The sequence below is a fragment of the Rhinatrema bivittatum genome, chromosome 4, assembly GCF_901001135.1.
Source record: "Rhinatrema bivittatum chromosome 4, aRhiBiv1.1, whole genome shotgun sequence".
NCBI lineage: Eukaryota > Metazoa > Chordata > Amphibia > Gymnophiona > Rhinatrematidae > Rhinatrema > Rhinatrema bivittatum.
The window spans coordinates 163,849,654-163,867,407 of NC_042618.1; the positions used below are offsets into that span (position 1 = coordinate 163,849,654).

The 17,754-nt window shown below is 48.5% G+C and overlaps 1 protein-coding gene across 5 annotated transcripts in view; it reads right to left on the reverse strand.

Annotated features, from left to right (window-relative positions):
* Nucleotides 1-3,305: 3,305 nt before the first annotated feature.
* The window catches only part of HGS (hepatocyte growth factor-regulated tyrosine kinase substrate), a 95,959-nt gene continuing 81,510 nt past the window's right edge, over nucleotides 3,306-17,754 (reverse strand). For all 5 annotated transcript variants that reach the window (XM_029599106.1, XM_029599105.1, XM_029599104.1 and 2 more), the window contains 4 exons: nucleotides 14,335-14,468; nucleotides 5,706-5,822; nucleotides 5,099-5,194; nucleotides 3,306-4,640 (listed from right to left, as the gene is read on the reverse strand). In XM_029599106.1, coding sequence (XP_029454966.1) covers nucleotides 4,533-4,640; nucleotides 5,099-5,194; nucleotides 5,706-5,822; nucleotides 14,335-14,468 — 455 coding nt within the window. In that variant the 3' untranslated portion in view covers nucleotides 3,306-4,532. The remainder of the gene's footprint in view (nucleotides 4,641-5,098; nucleotides 5,195-5,705; nucleotides 5,823-14,334; nucleotides 14,469-17,754) is intronic.

Sequence of the window (17,754 nt, forward strand, 5' to 3'; positions counted from 1 at the left end):
ACGGGTTCTATAGCATTTGATTGCAGAAGAAGAGACACTTCCTGTTGTAATTGAGCCAAATGGGTGGATAGACTCCACGCTTGAAGAGGCGGGGAGTCTGCCGGAAGAGTTATGAAGTTGAGGTGGTAACCCTGTGCGATAATTGTTAGCACCCACTGATCTGAGGTGATCTGCAACCAAGGTTGTAGAAAATGGTACAGTCGACCTCCTACAGGAATGTCTGGAAGAGGGGTTTGGCATGTGTTCCCTACAAGGGAGTCAAAGGCCAGCCGCAGGCCCCGGTGGAGGGGCTACAGTAGGCCTTTGTTTCCTAGGCTGACGCGGCTGAGGCCTAGTAGAGGATCGAGCTGGACGAGGCCTGGCCGATGGAGGGTAGTAACGGCGTGGCCGAAAGAACGACTTCTTAGAGTCCTTCTTAAGTGGTTGTTTGGAGGAAACCTCAGACGGAACAGAAGAAAGTTGTTTCAACGTCTCGTGGTGATCTTTTAATTCAGCTACAATTTGCTGAATTTGTTCCCCAAACAAATTGTCCCCTAAGCAGGGTAAATCCGCTAAACGATCCTGGACTTCTGGGCGAAGGTTGGATGATTTTAACCAAGCCCAACGTCTGGCCGAAATGGCAGTAGCTGAAACCTTTGTGGAGGCATCAAAGATGTCATAAGCCGTTCTGATCTCGTGCTTCCCTGCTTCAAACCCTTTGTTAAGAAGGGCCTGAAGCTGTGGCTGATATTGGTCAGGTAATGTGTCAGCAAAATCTTGCATCTGTTTAAGGATGGCTCTGTTATATTGCGTCATGTAGAGTTGATATGAGGCTATGCGAGAAATCAGCATAGCTCCATGGTACACTTTCCGTCCCACACTGTCCAGGAATTTATTGTCCTTGACCGGCGGAGTGGAGGAGTGTGGCTTTAGACGCTTGGCCTTTCTTTGTGCGGACTCAACCACAACAGAGCGATGATCCAGTTGAGGCTTTTGAAAGCCTGGTGCTGACTGGACGAGGTATGTGGAGTCAGCCTTCTTGTTAACTGGTGATACAGATGAAGGAGATTCCCAGTTTTTCTTTAAGAGATCGAGAAACACCTGGTGAATGGGGATGGAAGCGATGATTTTTGGAGCATCCAAAAATTGAAGCAGTTCCATCATCGGTCTCAGATTGCAGCTGAAAAGGTACAATTTCGGACATCTCCTTTACAAAATTAATAAAGGAGAGATCCTCTGGAGGAGATCTTTTTCTACTCTCTGTAGGAGAAGGCGGTGATGGTAAATCTGTGTCAGAAGATGTATCATCACCCCAGGTATCATAGGGATCACTTGGGGGTTGAAGCCCCGATGGACCAGGTTGAGGATCCAAAGGCATCGAAGGAAACCTTGGAGGAACCGGTGGTACAATCGGTACTGGGAACGGCATCGAGGGTTTCGGTGCTGCCGATGGAGTCGGTGCCGGTCTTGGAACCGATGGAGTCAAAGGATAAATCGGTGGAGATATTCGAGAAGGCACTGATGGGACCACCCCGGAAGGGGGAATCAGGAACGGTGTTTCTCCCGCCGATGAAAATCCAGTCGGAGACGATGGCGCTGTCGGTGCTACTGGAATCATCGATGGAAGGGCATGTACAAGTGCCTCCATACGTTGTAGTAGCGGTGCCAGCGCTTCCACCAAAGGTTCGGTGGTCGGTTCCTTCCTCGGTGGCGGAGTCGGTGCCGGGGTCGATGCCGGTGGCGGTGCCGGAATCGGTGCCGGAGACGGTGCCAATGGAGGTTGGAATTTTTGCATCGCTTTCTCGATGGCCTCCTGGACCAGCCGGTCCAGTTCTGCCCGGAGACCAGGGGTAACAATACCCGGCTCGACGGGAGAGGGAGGCTGAGGCAGAGCCGGAGGGACCACCGTAACCGGTGGGATCACGGCTCCCACACCCCGAGAGGGTGAGGGTTTCCTCGATGCCTGCGAACGAGACGTGGACGGTGCCAAGTCTGATCGAGGCCTCTTAGTCGGTGGCTCGGCTTGTTCAGAGGTCGATGACTGTGGATCCTCGACAGGCCGAGACTTGTGCCGTCGATGGCGATGCTTGTCCTTCCGGTCTCCTCGCCCATCCGGGGAGGGGACAGGAGTCGACGGCCGAGAAGTCATCGATGGTGGACGGTCACCGGAGGGTTGACGATGGTGGTGCAACTTCGACGGTGCCGGTTCCGATGACGTCGATGCTATCGATGGCGTTGGGGTGGGTGCATGGAAGAGGAGCCCCATCTTCTCCATCCTGGCTTTGCGACCCTTAGGTGTCATTAGGGCACATTTGGTGCAAGTCAGGACATCATGCTCACTTCCCAAACACAAAACACAAAACACAAACCCTATGGGGGTCAGTGATTGACATAGTCCGGGTACAATCCGGGCATCGACGGAACCCCGTCGCCATGGCTTAAGGCCAAATTTAGTTGCGGGCTCGGTAATTGCCAACAGGCCTCAAGGGCCAAATTCGACGGTAGTCGAAGAAAAAAGGCAAAAAACTTACCGGTTTCCGTGGAGGTGACAAAAATTTGTCGAAGGGAGACCCCTGAGGGGCAAATTTTCTTCGGAAAGAAAAATACCGAATTCCTGTCAGGAACGTGGTAAGAGAGCTCCTTTCACCGCATGGCAACTGCTGCGCGGAAAAAAGAAGACTGAAGGGAGACCCCTGCTGGCTGCAGGGTCAGTGCCTTGCTGGGCATGCCCAGTAGGGGCCAGTCAAAGTTCTGTTTAAACTTTGACAGAAGTTTTCCGTGGTGGGCTCCATCCTCGATGTCACCCATTTGTGAGGACAACCATCCTGCTTGTCCTGTGAGAAAGGAGAGTCCGCTTGTTCTTGTTATTTAAATTTGCAGATAAGTATTTTCACATAATGTGTTTGTTATATGTTGTTAGGTGCTCTGCTGCCGTTTGGTTCTTATGGAATGTTCTCCCAGTTTATAGCAGTTAGCTACTTAGTTGGGTTTTTTAGTTCTTCTGCTTTGTTACATTTAAATACGGACATAGTGTAGGTGCATCTCACGGAAGGGGCGGAGTCAGTTGGAACTTTTTCTGCCTCCATCTACTGGTGAGTGGACAGAACCCAGGAGTCTGGACTGATCCATGGTACTACAGGAACGAAAATTAGCAAGTAAGAACCAATTTTCCTTTATCTTAAAAGAACACAGGAATAAGCCCTAAACAGAGCTCCCACCTTCCTCATTTCAACTGGTCAGATGTTTCTTCTTTACAGTTTCTTGGAGGTAGAAAGGCTAATGACTGCCATTTATCCAACCAGAGACACTCATCAGTGAACAGATCCTAGTTCTTACAGGACATTTTACATTTATTCTGCATATCAGAAATGAAGACAAGCTAAACATGTACACAACAAAGTAATCAGGGCACACATCACAACCCAAACACACAAGAAGTGTTTAAGAACCCTGGCAACATATTTTATTCTGAGTCATAAAAACTAAATATGAGAAAAAGGTTTAAAAGTTGATCCCTTAGAACAATCCCAGCACTCTGCTCACTGTGTATTAGTGCACTAGGCACCTAGGATCTCAGTACAAGACACTGTATAGCTCTCAGCACTCTGACTCTAAGACATGCATTAGGTGAAGAGCTGAAGCTGTTAAGTTTGAGGCTTCAGCCCAGGGGCAACAGGGAACTCTTCACAGATGATTGTACGAGGAAAAAAGGTTTATAGCTTCCATTTGTTTTTTAAAGCACACTGATGCTGACTTATTAAGTAAGTTCTACAGCTAGGACTCACTGAGTGCTAAGGACCTAATCCTAAAGGACTTTTTCCACATTTTGTGCCCACAGAAAAAGCATTTATTGACCAGGGACCCAAGTGTCTTTCAACAGGATTCAAATATTTACAAGAATTCACCTCATCTAGTATTAAATAACAGACCTGCAAGGTTATGAAGGCTTGAGTACATCATCTTTGTTGACTTTTTAAAAAGGGCTCTCAGCCTCTTAAGACTTTAGTAACTTCATCAAGCATGGTCTGAGAATGGCAACATGTAAATGAGAAACCAGAAGAATATGTGTATGTGTGCGTGTGTATGTATGTGTGTGTGTGAGAGAGCAAGAAGGGAGAAACTAGGAGAGCACACATGTGCAAGACAGAGAGTCAGGAGAAGCTGGGAGTTGCACAGGTGTGCAGAAGAGAGTCACCCAAAGCAGGACGAGCACAAGCACGTGACAGCAGAAGCTGATTGCACGCATACACATATCAAGGAATTAAGCATAGAAGGGCTGCACCAAGAGTGAAGGGGATGAGAATGAGCAGTACACTGAAAGCAGCATGAGAGACCATGTACACTGTGGAAACAGCAGGGTCTGGGATCCGCTCTCAGCTCTCATTTTCTTAATCTACAGGATATTCAGCAGCTCCCCTTCGGCAGGGGGTGAGTGTGAGATTTAGATTTACAGCTGGCAGTTACACATTGCAGCACTAACTAGGACGGGGGAAATGATTTCTGTTTGACAGTGTTATTTAGTGTTACAGGGTGCTTGTTGTTCTGTACAGCTATCAGTCAAAGGAGATGAGCTGTGCTTCGCCGCTGCTCGGTGGCTGCTGCCCCTGCGATGACGGTGGCGGCGGTGGCTGCTGCTGAGAGGGACCTCCAGGAGGCACCATCTTAAAGATACAAACAAATAGAAAGTGCTTCAAGAAACATGATCACTACTGCTACAACTACCACCAGAGTCATCTGCCATCAGCATTCCCTCCCTCCAATCAAAAGCATTCTAAATTGGATAAAAACACATTGCACACATCTGCTGCTATGTTTACTTTCCTTAGGACAACTAGTGTAATCACTTCTGTCTCTTATGTACAAATCCCTGGTTGATATAATCAGAATCCCAGCAGGGGGCGTTGTCTTATTATTATATGTAGTTAGTGTATTTTTGTTTTATGCATTGTAATTCTTATTCTGTTGTACACCACTTTGAAAGATTCATTTAGGCCAGGAAGGCAGTAAATAAAATCTTTTAAATAAAATAAATTATCAGAGTCTACAGTTCAGGAAAAGAGAGCTTCCAGGACTAAGGGTCGGGTGGCCTGTATCGGAGCCTGTGGAGGTGTGTACTCACCTGCTGGTACAGGGGCTGCTGGCCAGGTAGATACGGTTGCTGAGGGGGCAGTGTGTTCATAGCTGGGTCCTGTCCAGGTAGAGCTGATATGAGATTCTAACCACGAGAATGAAGTAATGATTATACAGAAACAGAAGAGAGATGCAATTCTATCCAGCACTACAAATTAGGGCTGGATTATCCAAGTGTTCTGGTACAAGCAGGGATAAGAACACTAGGAAGTCCAGGAACATGCTGCAGTCACAGTGCCAGCACTGTACCACAGATCTAAAGGAGCTGATTATAAATCTTCCTTGCAGGCATTAACTAAATTACAGGGTGGGAGGGCTTCAGGCTCCAAAGCTCAGAACATTAACCCCTCAGCACTAGCAGGAAATGCCTCTCTGGAAAGTGACTTTTTTCAGAAATTGGATAACAGCTGTGGGAATAGGGGATCTAAAAAAAAAGAGCCTGTTGGTATATATACCCAGAACTACCAAGCTGTACTAAGAACAGGCTATTTCTAAATGCTGTCCCATGCCACACCCTGATTTTTTTCTATTGAACCTTGTTCCCCCTAGCATTCCCATCCACGATCTCTAAAAATAGTGAGATATCTCCAACCTACTTGCATGTTATAGGCTGGATATCCCATTGCAACTGACTGATTCCCCATGTAGCCCATTCCAGCAGGCTGAGGATTCTGGGATATTGGAGGAACATTCTGACTCTGGGATGATACATTCTGTCAAAGAAAACAAACAGGATTAAGAGGATCAAAACACAGTATACAGCTGCAGTAGCAAAATCCCACCCCAGAAAGCAGAGTTGCTTACCTGTAACAGGTGTTCTCACAGGACAGCAGGATGTTAGTCCTCATATATGGGTGACATCATCAGGATGGAGCCCAATCACGGAACACTTTTGTCAAAGTTTCTAGAATTTTGACTGGCACCTACTGGGCATGCCCAGCAATGCCCGGACGCTGCATCCAGCAGGGGTCCCCCTTCAGTCTCGTCTTATAGTAAAAGTATGTGCGAAACATAAAAGAAAACGTAAACGAACCCAACTCCGCGGGGTGGCAGGTGGGTTTCGTGAAGACTAACATCCTGCTGTCCTGTGAGAACACCTGTTACAGGTAGGCAACTCTGCTTTCTCACAGGACAAGCAGGATGGTAGTCCTAACATATGGGTGAGTACCAAGCTGAGGATGCCCTAGCAATGCACCAAATGCACCCAAAGACATGCAACAGGCACAACAACAGGGGTGGAAATTTGGTTAGGAGGGCATCCTGAACGGGTCGGTGGAAGGATGTTGGGAAGTTAAGCTGAAAACAGGTTGGGTAGGTAGAATAGACTGGCCAAAGATGGAATCCTGTCTGCCAGCCTTATCTAAGCAATAATGGGCTGCGGAAGCATGGAGAGAACTCCAGGTAACAGCCTTACAAATATCAGTAAGCAGCACTGAACAGAGGTGCGTTACTGATGTCACCATGGCCCTGACAGAGTGTGCTTTTACACGGTCTTGTAGCGGAATGCCTGCTTGCTGGTAGCAAAAAGAGATGCATTCTGCCAACCAGGAGGAGAGGATCTGATTTCCCACAGAATTTCCCAATTTGATGGTATCAAAAGAAACAAACAATTAAGTGGATTTCCTGTGGGCCAACATGCGGTCCAGATAGAAAGCTAGAGCACATCTGCAGTCCAAAGAATGCAGAGCCTGTTCTCCTGGGTTCGAATGGGGCCTGGGAAAAAAGGTAGGTAGGATAATAGATTGGTTAATATGAAATTCCGACACTACCTTCGGCAAAATGTTAGGGTGAGTGCAGAGCACTACCCTGTCATGCAGACTTTTAGTGTAAGGTGGGTAGGTAACTAATGCCTGTAATTCACCAACTCTGCGAGTGGACGTGATCTCAAGAAGAAAAACTACCTTCCAGGTGAGATAGCGGAGATCACAGGAGTGGAGAGGCTCAAACGGAGGTTTCATGAGACGTCCCAAAACCACATTAAGGTACCAAGCAAGGGCAGGAGGGCGCAGTGGAGGTTTTAAATGGAGCAAGCCTCTCATGAAGCGTGATACTAAGGGTTGTGTTGAAATGGAGACATCTCCTATACCCTTACGGTACGTAGACACTGCACTAACATGCACTCTGATAAGAGTTAGGCCTAAAAACTTCCTGTAACAGGTGCCAGAGATAGTCTAGGAACCTTGCAGTGGAACAAGTGAAGGGGTCTATGGACATGGAAGTGCACCAGACTGTAAACCTCTTCCATTTAGAGCGATAAGACCTTCTCATTAAAGGCTTTCGTGAAGCCACAAGGACTCAGGATACTGGACTCTGAAAGGTTAAAAGGTTGGAGTATTAATCTTTCAACATCCAGGCCATCAGAGACAAAGCCTGGAGGTTGGGGTGACAGGTACAAGAAAATTATTCCTTACCTGCTAATTTTCGTTCCTGTAGTACCAAGGATCAGTCCAGACAGTGGGTTATCTCCCCCTTCCAGTAGATGGAGTCAAATAGAACTTTGAAGGATACTTCCTTATAAGGTAGTGCACCCTCTACTAATCCTCAGTATGGAGTATATCAAAGCAAAGAGGAAAATCAGGATGGATCAAGAACAATAGAATTAAGTAACAGTGTGCAAAAGGCACAAAACAGTGTCAAACAACAAACTTGCAGAATGAACCATTAGCCAGCCAAAGGAAAAAAGGCACTGAAGAACAATTTGAGCAGAGGGGCAATCCCAAACCCAATAAAACAGTCAGGGAGGGCGTCTGGACTGATCCTTGGTACTACAGGAAGGAAAATTAGCAGGTAAGGAATAATTTTCTTTTCCCTGTACTTACCAGGATCAGTCCAGACAGTGGGATGTACCAAAGCTTCCCTACATAGGGTGGGGGTCCTGCTGAGGAACAGCCCCCCCCCCCCCCGAGGGGTGTACCAAAAGGACCCTTGGAGCGCTTGAGGTGGTTGGGGGTACCCCTGGGTCCCGGGACCGCTGACCCTTGGGCACTCCCCACGGTCTGGGCATTTCCCAAGACCTCAGTAGAATCAGCCATTCTGGGTACCTTAGGAGGAGGAGGTCCAGACAAAAATTCCTGGTGCTAGCCCATTCTGGCCAGGTAAGCATTGTGAAGCAGGAGAACAAAATCTGTGGAAAACGGAGGTGGCCCCGATGGAAGAAGAGCGGGAAGATCCCCTGATGGAGGAAAAGGCTCCAGAGGTGGAACGGGTGTCAAAACCGGCGGCTGAGATGAAAAAGGAGCATCCTGTTCTTCTCCTGTTAGCGCCGGAGCAGCAGAATCTGGAGACAAAATGGCCACCGTTCCCGCTGTCAGCGGGATCGGGGCTGGCCCCTGAGTGTTGAGGCACGCCAGAAGACTAGAACCAGAGCGGCCCAGCGGTTGAGAGGGTCCCTCCCCACCAGGGAGGCAAGCTGTGCAAATCCCCTCGCGGAAGAGCCTCGACCCGGGCTCTCCACAAGCACAGCACCTGGATGAATGAGGCATGGGGAACCCCGACGGAGCCGCGAGGGAACCAGCTGTTCTTAACGCGAGAAACAGGCAAGGTTTAAAGCTGCGGGAAGCGGGAAAAACCTCCGCTTCAGCCTGTTCTTCCTCACGCGCACCAGGTTCGTGGCTGTAAGAAGCGGGTAATAGCCTCCGCTTCAGTCCTGCTCTCTCTCTATCCCTCAGCGACCCACAGATATTCCTCTGTGCCTCTAATGCCTCTCTGTGCCGGCTGCCCAGAGGAAAACGGCGTCTCAGGGGCAGCAGGTCGGATAGCAGCCACAGGGGGAGAGGTCGGCACCACCGACTTGCACCCCGGAGAGAGGAAGAGAGGAAATAACCTGTCAAAAGGAAATAAAAATAAACTTACCCCGACAACAGAGATGGGAGGGGTAGGGAGAGCTGCAAATAGTACTGCCTGCAAGCTATAGAATGCTCCCACTAGCAGAGGCTACAGGAAAGCTCTCCAAATAATTCCCTCAGAAAATTCAAAATTCAAAGATTTTTTTTTTTAATTAGACTTGATCCATCCAAAAGAAAGGAAAGCTGAGGAAAATAGAGAAAATTCCTAAAAAAGCTTTCTAGTCATCTAAGTGGGGAACAAAAGCCACCACTGTTATCTGCTGGAGTCAAGAGAATACTGAGGATTAGTAGAGGGTGCACTACCTTATAAGGAAGCATCCTTCAAAGTTCTATTTGACTCCATCTGCTGGAAGGGGGAGATAACCCACTGTCTGGACTGATCCTGGTATGTACAGGGAACCTTCATTCTGGGTGATTAGAAGGGGATCCTTCCCCATAGGAATGTGCTGGCGTATTGATAGACCCTGGAGGATTGGAAACCACACCTGGCGTGGCCAGTGGGGAGTTATCAGGATCATTAACCCCTTGTCCAACTGGAGCTTCACGAGAGTCTTTGAAATGAGAGGAAGTGGAGGGTACGCATAAAGGAGACCGCTGGCCCAGGAGAGGGTGAAGGCATCTCTTGGTTGTGAGTGATGACTGCGAATGAGAGAGCAGAAGTGGTCTACTTTGTGCTTGTGGACCGATGCAAAGAGGTCTATGCGAGGGTAACCCCAACGTTGGAATATCGTGTCCGCTATCGTGGGGTTGAGAGACCACTCGTGCGGATGGAAAGTGCGACTCAGCTTCTCCGCCAACACATTGTCCACTCCCGGCAAGTAGGTTGCTTTGAGGCACATCGAGTGGGAAAGGGCCCATGCCATATCTGTGCAGCTTCCTGACACAGGAGGTAGGAGCCCGTGCCCCCTTGTTTGTTGATGTACCACATTGCAACCTGATTGTCGGTTTGAATCAGAATGGCTTTGTTTGATAGGCAATCCTGAAAGGCCTTGAGGGCATATCTGATCGCCTGTAGCTCCAGGAAATTTATCTGGTGTTTGGCTTCCTCTGGAGACCAGGTTACCTGAGTCTGCAGGTCACCTACATGTGCACCCCACCCAGGTTGGATGCGTCTGTTAGGGTAATTTGAGGATCTGGAGCCTGAAATGGAAGGCCTTGAATGAGATTGGAGTGGTGTATCCACCAGGCTAGTGACAGACGGAGCCATTTGGAAACCTGGATAATGCTGGACATTGGCTGACAAACTTGAATCCACTGGCTTTTTAAGGTCCACTGCATCACTCTCATGGCTAGGCGAGCCATTGGAGTGACATGCACAGAGGACACCATGTGACCCAACAGTATGAGGAAGTGACGAGCAGTTGAAGACACTCGAGTCTGTAGGTGATGCGCCAGAGATGCTATGGTGAAAGCACGATCCTGGGGGAGGAAGGCTTTCGCCTGCATAGTGTTTAGGTCAGCCCCTATAAAGGATAGGGTTTGGGATGGAACTATCTTGGATTTGGGATAGTTGATTAGAAACCCTAAGGAGATCAGGGTGTTGATAGTGAGACGCAGGGAGGTTAGTGCGCCCTGCTGAGTCTGAGCCCTTATCAACCAATCATCGAGATAAGGGTAAACATGCACACCCTGATTCCTGAGGAAAGCTGCAACCACCACCAGGCACTTGGTGAATATTCGTGGAGCGGATGCTAGGCCAAATGGTAGTACACTGTACTGGAAATGACGAGGGCCGACCAGGAATCGCAGGTACTTGCGATGAGATGGAGTAATTGAGATGTGTGTGTGAGCGTCTTGGAGATCTAGAGAGCATAGCCAATCTCCTCTTTGTAGAAGAGGAAGTAGAGAGCCCAAGGTTACCATTTTGAATTTTTCTCTCTGCAAAAAATTTGTTTAGGGCGCGGAGGTCCAGTATTGGGCGTACGCCACCTGACTTTTTTGGTATTAGAAAATACCGGGAATAAAATCCCTGCCCCCGCTGGGAGAGGGGCACTGGTTCTATTGCTCGGGATTTGAGGAGGGATAAGACCTCCTGTTCGAGCAAGGGAAAGTGGTCGGACGTCCCCACGTCAGCCTAGGTGGAGAGTCTGCTGGAAAAGTCAGGAAATTTAGGTGGTAACCTTGAGTGACTATTGCCAGTTCCCACTGGTCTGTGGTGACTGTATGCCAAGCGCTGTTGAAATGGCAGAGGCGACCGCCAACCAGTATGGATGGAAGAGGAGGTTGGCTTATACTCTCTAGGAAGGAGTCAAAACCCTGACGCTAGTCTAGGCTGAGAAGCTGGCTGAGACTTCTGAGGCAGAGTCTGCCTGGATTGACCTTTTTGGTAAGGTCTGGAAGAGTGTCCTCTAGAAGCTGGAGGATAAAATTTCCTTGGCTTGTAGGCCGGCTGCTTAGAGTCACGCCTGAAAGTTCTCTTAGGGGCGGAAGGGAACTCAGATGGCACAGAAGAAAGCTGGCGCAGCGTTTCATGGTGGTCCTTCAACAGTCTCTCGGATCTTTTCCCCGAAGAGATTATCGCCCACACAGAGTAGATCTGCTAACCTGTCTTGGATTTCTGGTCTTAAGTCCGAGGACTTGAGCCAGGCCCATCTTCTTGCACTAATCCCTGCTGCAGACATTCTAGAAGCAGTGTCAAAGATATCATATGCAATGTGGACCTTGTGCTTTCCAGCATCCAGACCTTTCTGAGCCAGAGTATGAAGCTGAGCCTGGAGTTGCTCTGGTAAAGAATCAGAGAAATCCTGGATCTTCTTAAAAAGGTCTCTGTTATACTGGGTCATGTATAACTGGTAAGAGGCAATGCAAGATATGAGCATTGAGCCATGGAAGACACACCTGCCAAAGGCATCCAGGGATTTTTGTTCCTTCCCTGGAGGTATGGAGGAATGAGGTTTTGACCGTCGTGCCTTTTTCTGGGCTGATTCAACAACCACAGACTGATGATCCAACTGTGACATTTGGAACCCAGGAGCTGAGTGCACCAGATAGGTGGCATCTGTCTTGTGACAGGTGGGACTGAACATGGGTGTTCCCAGTTTCTCTTCAGGAGATCAAGCAGGATTTCATGAATAGGTATAGACCTGATTTCCTTAGGCGCATCTAGAAATTGGAGTACTTCCAGCATCTTGTGCCTAGAGTCCTCTTCCGACTGAAGTTGAAAAGGAATGGTTTCAGACATTTCCTTGATGAAATTAATAAAAGACAGATCTTCTGGTGGAGTGCGATGTCTTTCATCTGGGGGAGAGGGCTCTGATGGTAGATCATCTGTATCCTGGGACGAATCATCGATCCAAGGATTATAGGGCTGATCTCCAGCATCTAGTGGGTCTCCAGTGGGGAGAAATGGTGCTAATCCTGAAGGACCAGGCCTAGGCATTGGTGGCATCGGAGGTGGCACCGATGGTGGAATGGATATCTGTGTTTCCTCATCATCCAATGATAATGGAATCGGTGTGGATGGCACCAGACCCATCGGTGCTCTCGGTTCCAGCGGTGGAAGGGCACCGATCAACGAATCCAGTCTACCCAGTAGCAGTGCAAGTGCTACAGGAATCTGAACGGTGACTGGCTCGGGGACCGGTACCGGCATCAATGGATGTTTGAAGCCCTAGTGCTTTACTGATGTCTCTTGGATCATCCGATCCAATTCCTCGTGGAAGTCTGGGGCGTGGAACCCCGGCACTGGAGTAGGAGGCAGCACTGGCGTAGCCGGAGGGTCCACCGTTGAAGGTGGAATCGCAGATCCCGGCACCACTGAAGGTGGGGGAACGCCTCGGTGACCCGGTCACAGAAGAGAATGGGGCCTTTTCTGGACGGGGCTTCTTTGTTGGTGGCTCTGTCGACGTTGATGCAGAGGGCTTGCCTGGATCGGTGGACTGAGCCTTCCGATGCAGATGTCGATGCTTTTTACGATGTTCTCCTCTGTCCTTTTCTTGAGGAGGCAATCGACACCTTTGGAATCGTCGACGCCGGTCAAACAGCAGCAGTGTCCTGGGTGCTGGCGAGAGGTTGATGACACAAGCTCGGACGATGTCGAAACTATCGATGGAGTTGGGATTTTTAACTGAAAGAGAAAGTCCATTTTCTCTAAACGAGCCTTATGGCCCTTCGGTGTCATTTGGGCACATTTGGTGCAAGTTAGGACATCGTGGTTGGACCCCAAATACATAACACAGACCCTGTGCGGGTCAGTGATGGACATTGTTCGAGAATAGTCGGGGCACCGATGAAAACCCGACGCCATGACTCCGACAAAAATTTAGCCGCAGTGCAGTCGATGGCTGGTAGGCCCCAAAGGGATAACTCGATGGGAATCCATTGCAACAAGGGTAAAACCTTACCTTTTGACCGCGGAGTATGGATATCGATAGGGGGACCCCTATGGGGTAGAATCTTTTGAAAAACGTTCTGTGAGGAAAATTCTTGTCAGGAATCTCAAGAGAGCTCCTTAACCCACGTTGCTACTGCTGCGTGGAAAAAAGAAGACTGAAGGGGGACCCCTGCTGGGCATGCCCAGTAGGTGCCAGTCAAGTTCTAGAAATTTTGACAAAAGTGTTCCGTGATTGGGCTCCATCCTGATGATGTCACCCATATGTGAGGACTACCATCCTGCTTGTCCTGTGAGAAAAAAAATCTAGCATGCCTTCATTCCAATGTCTTACCACCACCACCACCCTATGCTCAACAGCTCCAGTTCTGTACCCTGAAAGATCCTTTGCCTCTTGGACCAAATCTTGATGTCCCCTGCTTGTGGGTATTTCACTCGCTGTCCTTTACTACTCTTACACTTCAGCCTCCCATAAGTCCAATCCTTCCTTCTCATATGCAGGAGGCAGAAATGGAACAAATAGGGGATTGCTGGACTAGGTGAAGCATTAGTATTTATTTTCAAATTCATATATTTGTTTAAAGTTTATTACTGCTGACCTACCTTACAGATTTAATTTAAAACCCATATATTTGTTTACAGCTGGTATCACTGCTGACTTTCCTTGAATTTCAATCCCTAATATGCAAGTTCCTCTATTGTGCTGCTAATGATCTCTTATTATGTGCTTCCTAATATATTGCACTCCACCTTGAGTGAATTTCTTATTCAAAAAGTGGGGTAATAAATCCAAATAAATAAATTACTTGGTTTGGGCCAATGTAGTAGGATGCCCTGGAATAAGCTACCCCAAACAGTTTACATACAATAAAATGGATGGGAAGCCAGAGGATGACCACAGAGATAGGTAAAGGTCTAAAGGACATAGTGAACCAAAGCAAATAAACATTGCAGAAACAACACTAAGAGCTTATGAGTCCTTGTGCTTGCCCAACACCCAGTGGGTGGAAGGAGACTATGACAGACACGTAGACATCCTTGCTCTCGCACCTGATAGCCCTGCGTCGGAGTTGGCTGATAGGAGGAATAGGCTGAATTGGTGGTGGGCACAGGCTGTCCCTGCTGTGCCGTCTGTCCTGAAGCTGCTCCTGCTTGGTATATGTAGGCATTCACCATACTGGGATCTATTCCAAAACAGAGATGCATGATGAGTGTGAAGGCTGAGGCTCTTTACACACACTAGATTCTTACATGCAATGCCACTCACCCTCATCTTGGTTACAACCTTAAACAGCAGCAGTATGAATGCATTCAGCTCCCAAGATGACTGGGATAACAAGCATGGAGCAGCCATTGTACCAACCCTCACATCAATGAGCATGCTTGAGACAAATATAGAGGGCAGAGGTAGGAAGAGGGCTGAGAGGTTGGGTAAGAGACATGACGGGGAGGAGAGCTGGAGGAAGCTGGTGTTGGTTTGAGAAGGGAAATTTATATGTTCCTCCACCCAAAGCAGAGACAACTGAGCAGACTGGATGGACCAAATTTTCTTTAGTGGTCATCATTCACTATGTTACAGTGTTGTCCTCCTTTCAAGCTGTCCCCATGCACTTCCCTTGAACTTCTAGAAGCATCATAGATAGGAGTTGGATTTGACTGAATCATCCATGTGATGTCAGTCAGCACAAACTACTCTGAAGCAGCAAGAGCAAGGCACCATGCAATTCCTGTTAACACAGCTGATGCCAGCACTTCAGGGGAATTGTAGGGCAATTGATGAAAGAATTTTAAAATGAATTGTCAGTAAAAATTTGAACTGCTAGCAGGTGAATGTAGGGTTGGATACTGCACAGATCTCTCCTTGCAACTCTGCTGCAGACCTTTTCAATGCATTTTTAGAGTTGGGAGTAGTTCCAGAGGGCTGGAGATGGGCAGATGTGGTTCCTATTTACAAAAGTGGAAGGAGGCTGGGAACTACAGGCTGGTCAGTCTAACCTCTGTGGTGAGCAAATTAATGGAATTGCTGCTAAAACAGAGGACTGGAGAAATTACTTACCTTAATTTTGTTTTCCTTAGTGTAGACAGATGGACTCAGGACCAGTGGGTTATGTGCTCTTCTGCTAGCAGATGGGAGACGGATGGAGCAAATATAAAAAAAAAAAAATTAACTACAACCCCTCACCCTCCTGACCCCCCCAAGACTTGCCAAGTCCCTGGTGGTCCAGCAGGGGTCCCGGGAGTGATCTCCTGCTCTTGGGCTGTCGGTTGCCAGTAATCAAAATGGCGCTGGTGGCCCTTTGCCCTTACTATGTGCCAGGGGCTTCCGGTGCCATTGGTTCGCTCCTGTCACATGGTAGGAGCAATGGACACCCATACCTTCCCTGCAGTGACCTCAGCTCCTCGAAAAGCCATTGTGGATACACCGTATTTTTCGCTCCATAGGATTCAGAGGGGGAAAATTAAAAAAAAAAAAAAATAGTGTGTTAAACCGGCTCTGTTCCCGGGCGTCTGTGTGTTTTATGGAGCAAATTAGGGGTGTGCATACAATTTATTTTGTCCCCGTTTCGTTTTTGGGTCTAGGGAGGGCCATTTCGGTCCACTCCCCGGATCAGAAAACTTTTATCGTTCTCTTTCGTGGAAAAAAAAACCAAACAAAATCCCACCCCAACCCTTCAAATTTAACTACAACCCCCCACCCTCTTGACCCCACCCCCCCCAAGACTTGCCAAAAGTCCCTGGTGGTCCAGCAGGGGTCCTGGGAGCGATCTCTTGCTTGCTCTTGGGCCGTCGGCTGCCAGTAATCAAAATGGCGCCGGTGGCCCTTTGCCCTTACTATGTGACAGGGGCTACCAGTGCCATTGGTTGGCTCCTGTCACATATTAGGAGCAATGGACTGCCGGCGCCATCTTAAAAAATGGCATGGGCCGTCCATTGCTCCTACCATGTGACAGGGGCCGACCAATGGCACCGGTAGCCCCCGTCACATAGTAAGGGCAAAGGGCCACCGGCGCCATTTTGATTACTGGCAACCGACGGCCCAAGAGCAGGAGATTGCTTCCGGGACCCCCGCTGGACCACCAGGGACTTTTGGCAAGTCTTGGGGGGTCAGGAGGGTGAGGGGTTGTAGTTAATTATTATTATTTTTTTTTATATTCGCTCCATAAGATGCACAGACATTTTCCCCCACTTTTGGGGAAAAAAATGTGCATCTTATGGAGCGAAAAATACGGTATATCTTGCGTAACAACTTGATTAAAACGGATCAAACTTAATTAAACTGATTCAACTGATTTCAAAAACTGGAGACCGCCAGTGCACTCAACCAAGTTAATGCCGACACCAGACTAACTGCAGGTGTCCTGAACTAGGGGCAGGCAACGGCTTACCCGTAATTGTTTAATCTCGAGGTTCTCTTTCCAAGGCCCTCCTTTTCTGTGGGCGGGATGCTGAGTCCATCTGTCTACACTAAGGAAAACAAAATTATCAGGTAAGTAATTTCTCCATTTCCTAGCATGTAGCTAGATGGACTCAGGACCAGTGGGATGTACAAAAGCTATTCCTGGACAGGGCGGGAGGCTGCCCATGGTCCAGTTAATACTGCCCTCTTCTCTAGCCTGGACATCCAGGCAGTAGAATCTGGCGAAGGTATGTAGGGAGGACCACGTCGTCACTCGACAGATCTCGGCGGGTGACAGCAGTTTGGCTTCTGCCCAGGATACTGCAGGGCCCTAGCAGAATGAGCCTTAACCTGTAGGGGTAATGGCTTTCCTGCCTCTATGTAGGCTGCCTTGATTACTTCCTTAATCCAGCGAGCTATGGTCGCTCATGAGGCAGCTTCACCTTGATTCTTTCCACTGTGGAGCACAAATAGGCAATCCGTTTTGCACACCTGTTGCGATTGTTCCAGGTATCGCATCAGGAGTCTGCTGTGGTAGTCTTCAGAGTCCTTATATTACTCCGGAGATGGTAGGGAGATGGCTTGGTTCAAATGAAACTCGGAGACCACTTTCGGTAGAAAGGAGGGAATGGTGCGAAGCTGTATTGTTCCAGGAGTGAACCTAAGGAATGGTTCCCAACAGGATAGTGCCTGCAGCTCGGAGATGCAACGGGCAGAACATATTGCCACCAGAAATACCATCTTCAATGTTTAGAGGTGTAGTGAAGCAGGAGAGGGCTGCTACTTGGACCTTGAGGGATCTGAGATACAACCCTTTCTTCATACCGTCCTGTAGAAATTCTAGAATCATGGGAATCTTGGCCGTCTGTGGGGATATCCCACTATCCTCGCACCAGGCTTCGAATATTCTCCAGATCTGTATGTGTGCCAGAGATGTTGAGAACTTCCGTGCGCGGAGCAGGGTGTCAATCATGGCCTTCGAGTAACTGCGCTTCTTCAGGCGAGTCCTCTTAAGGGCCAGACCGTAAGAGAGAATAGAGACAGATCTTAATTGGGCCCTGCTTGAGAAGGTC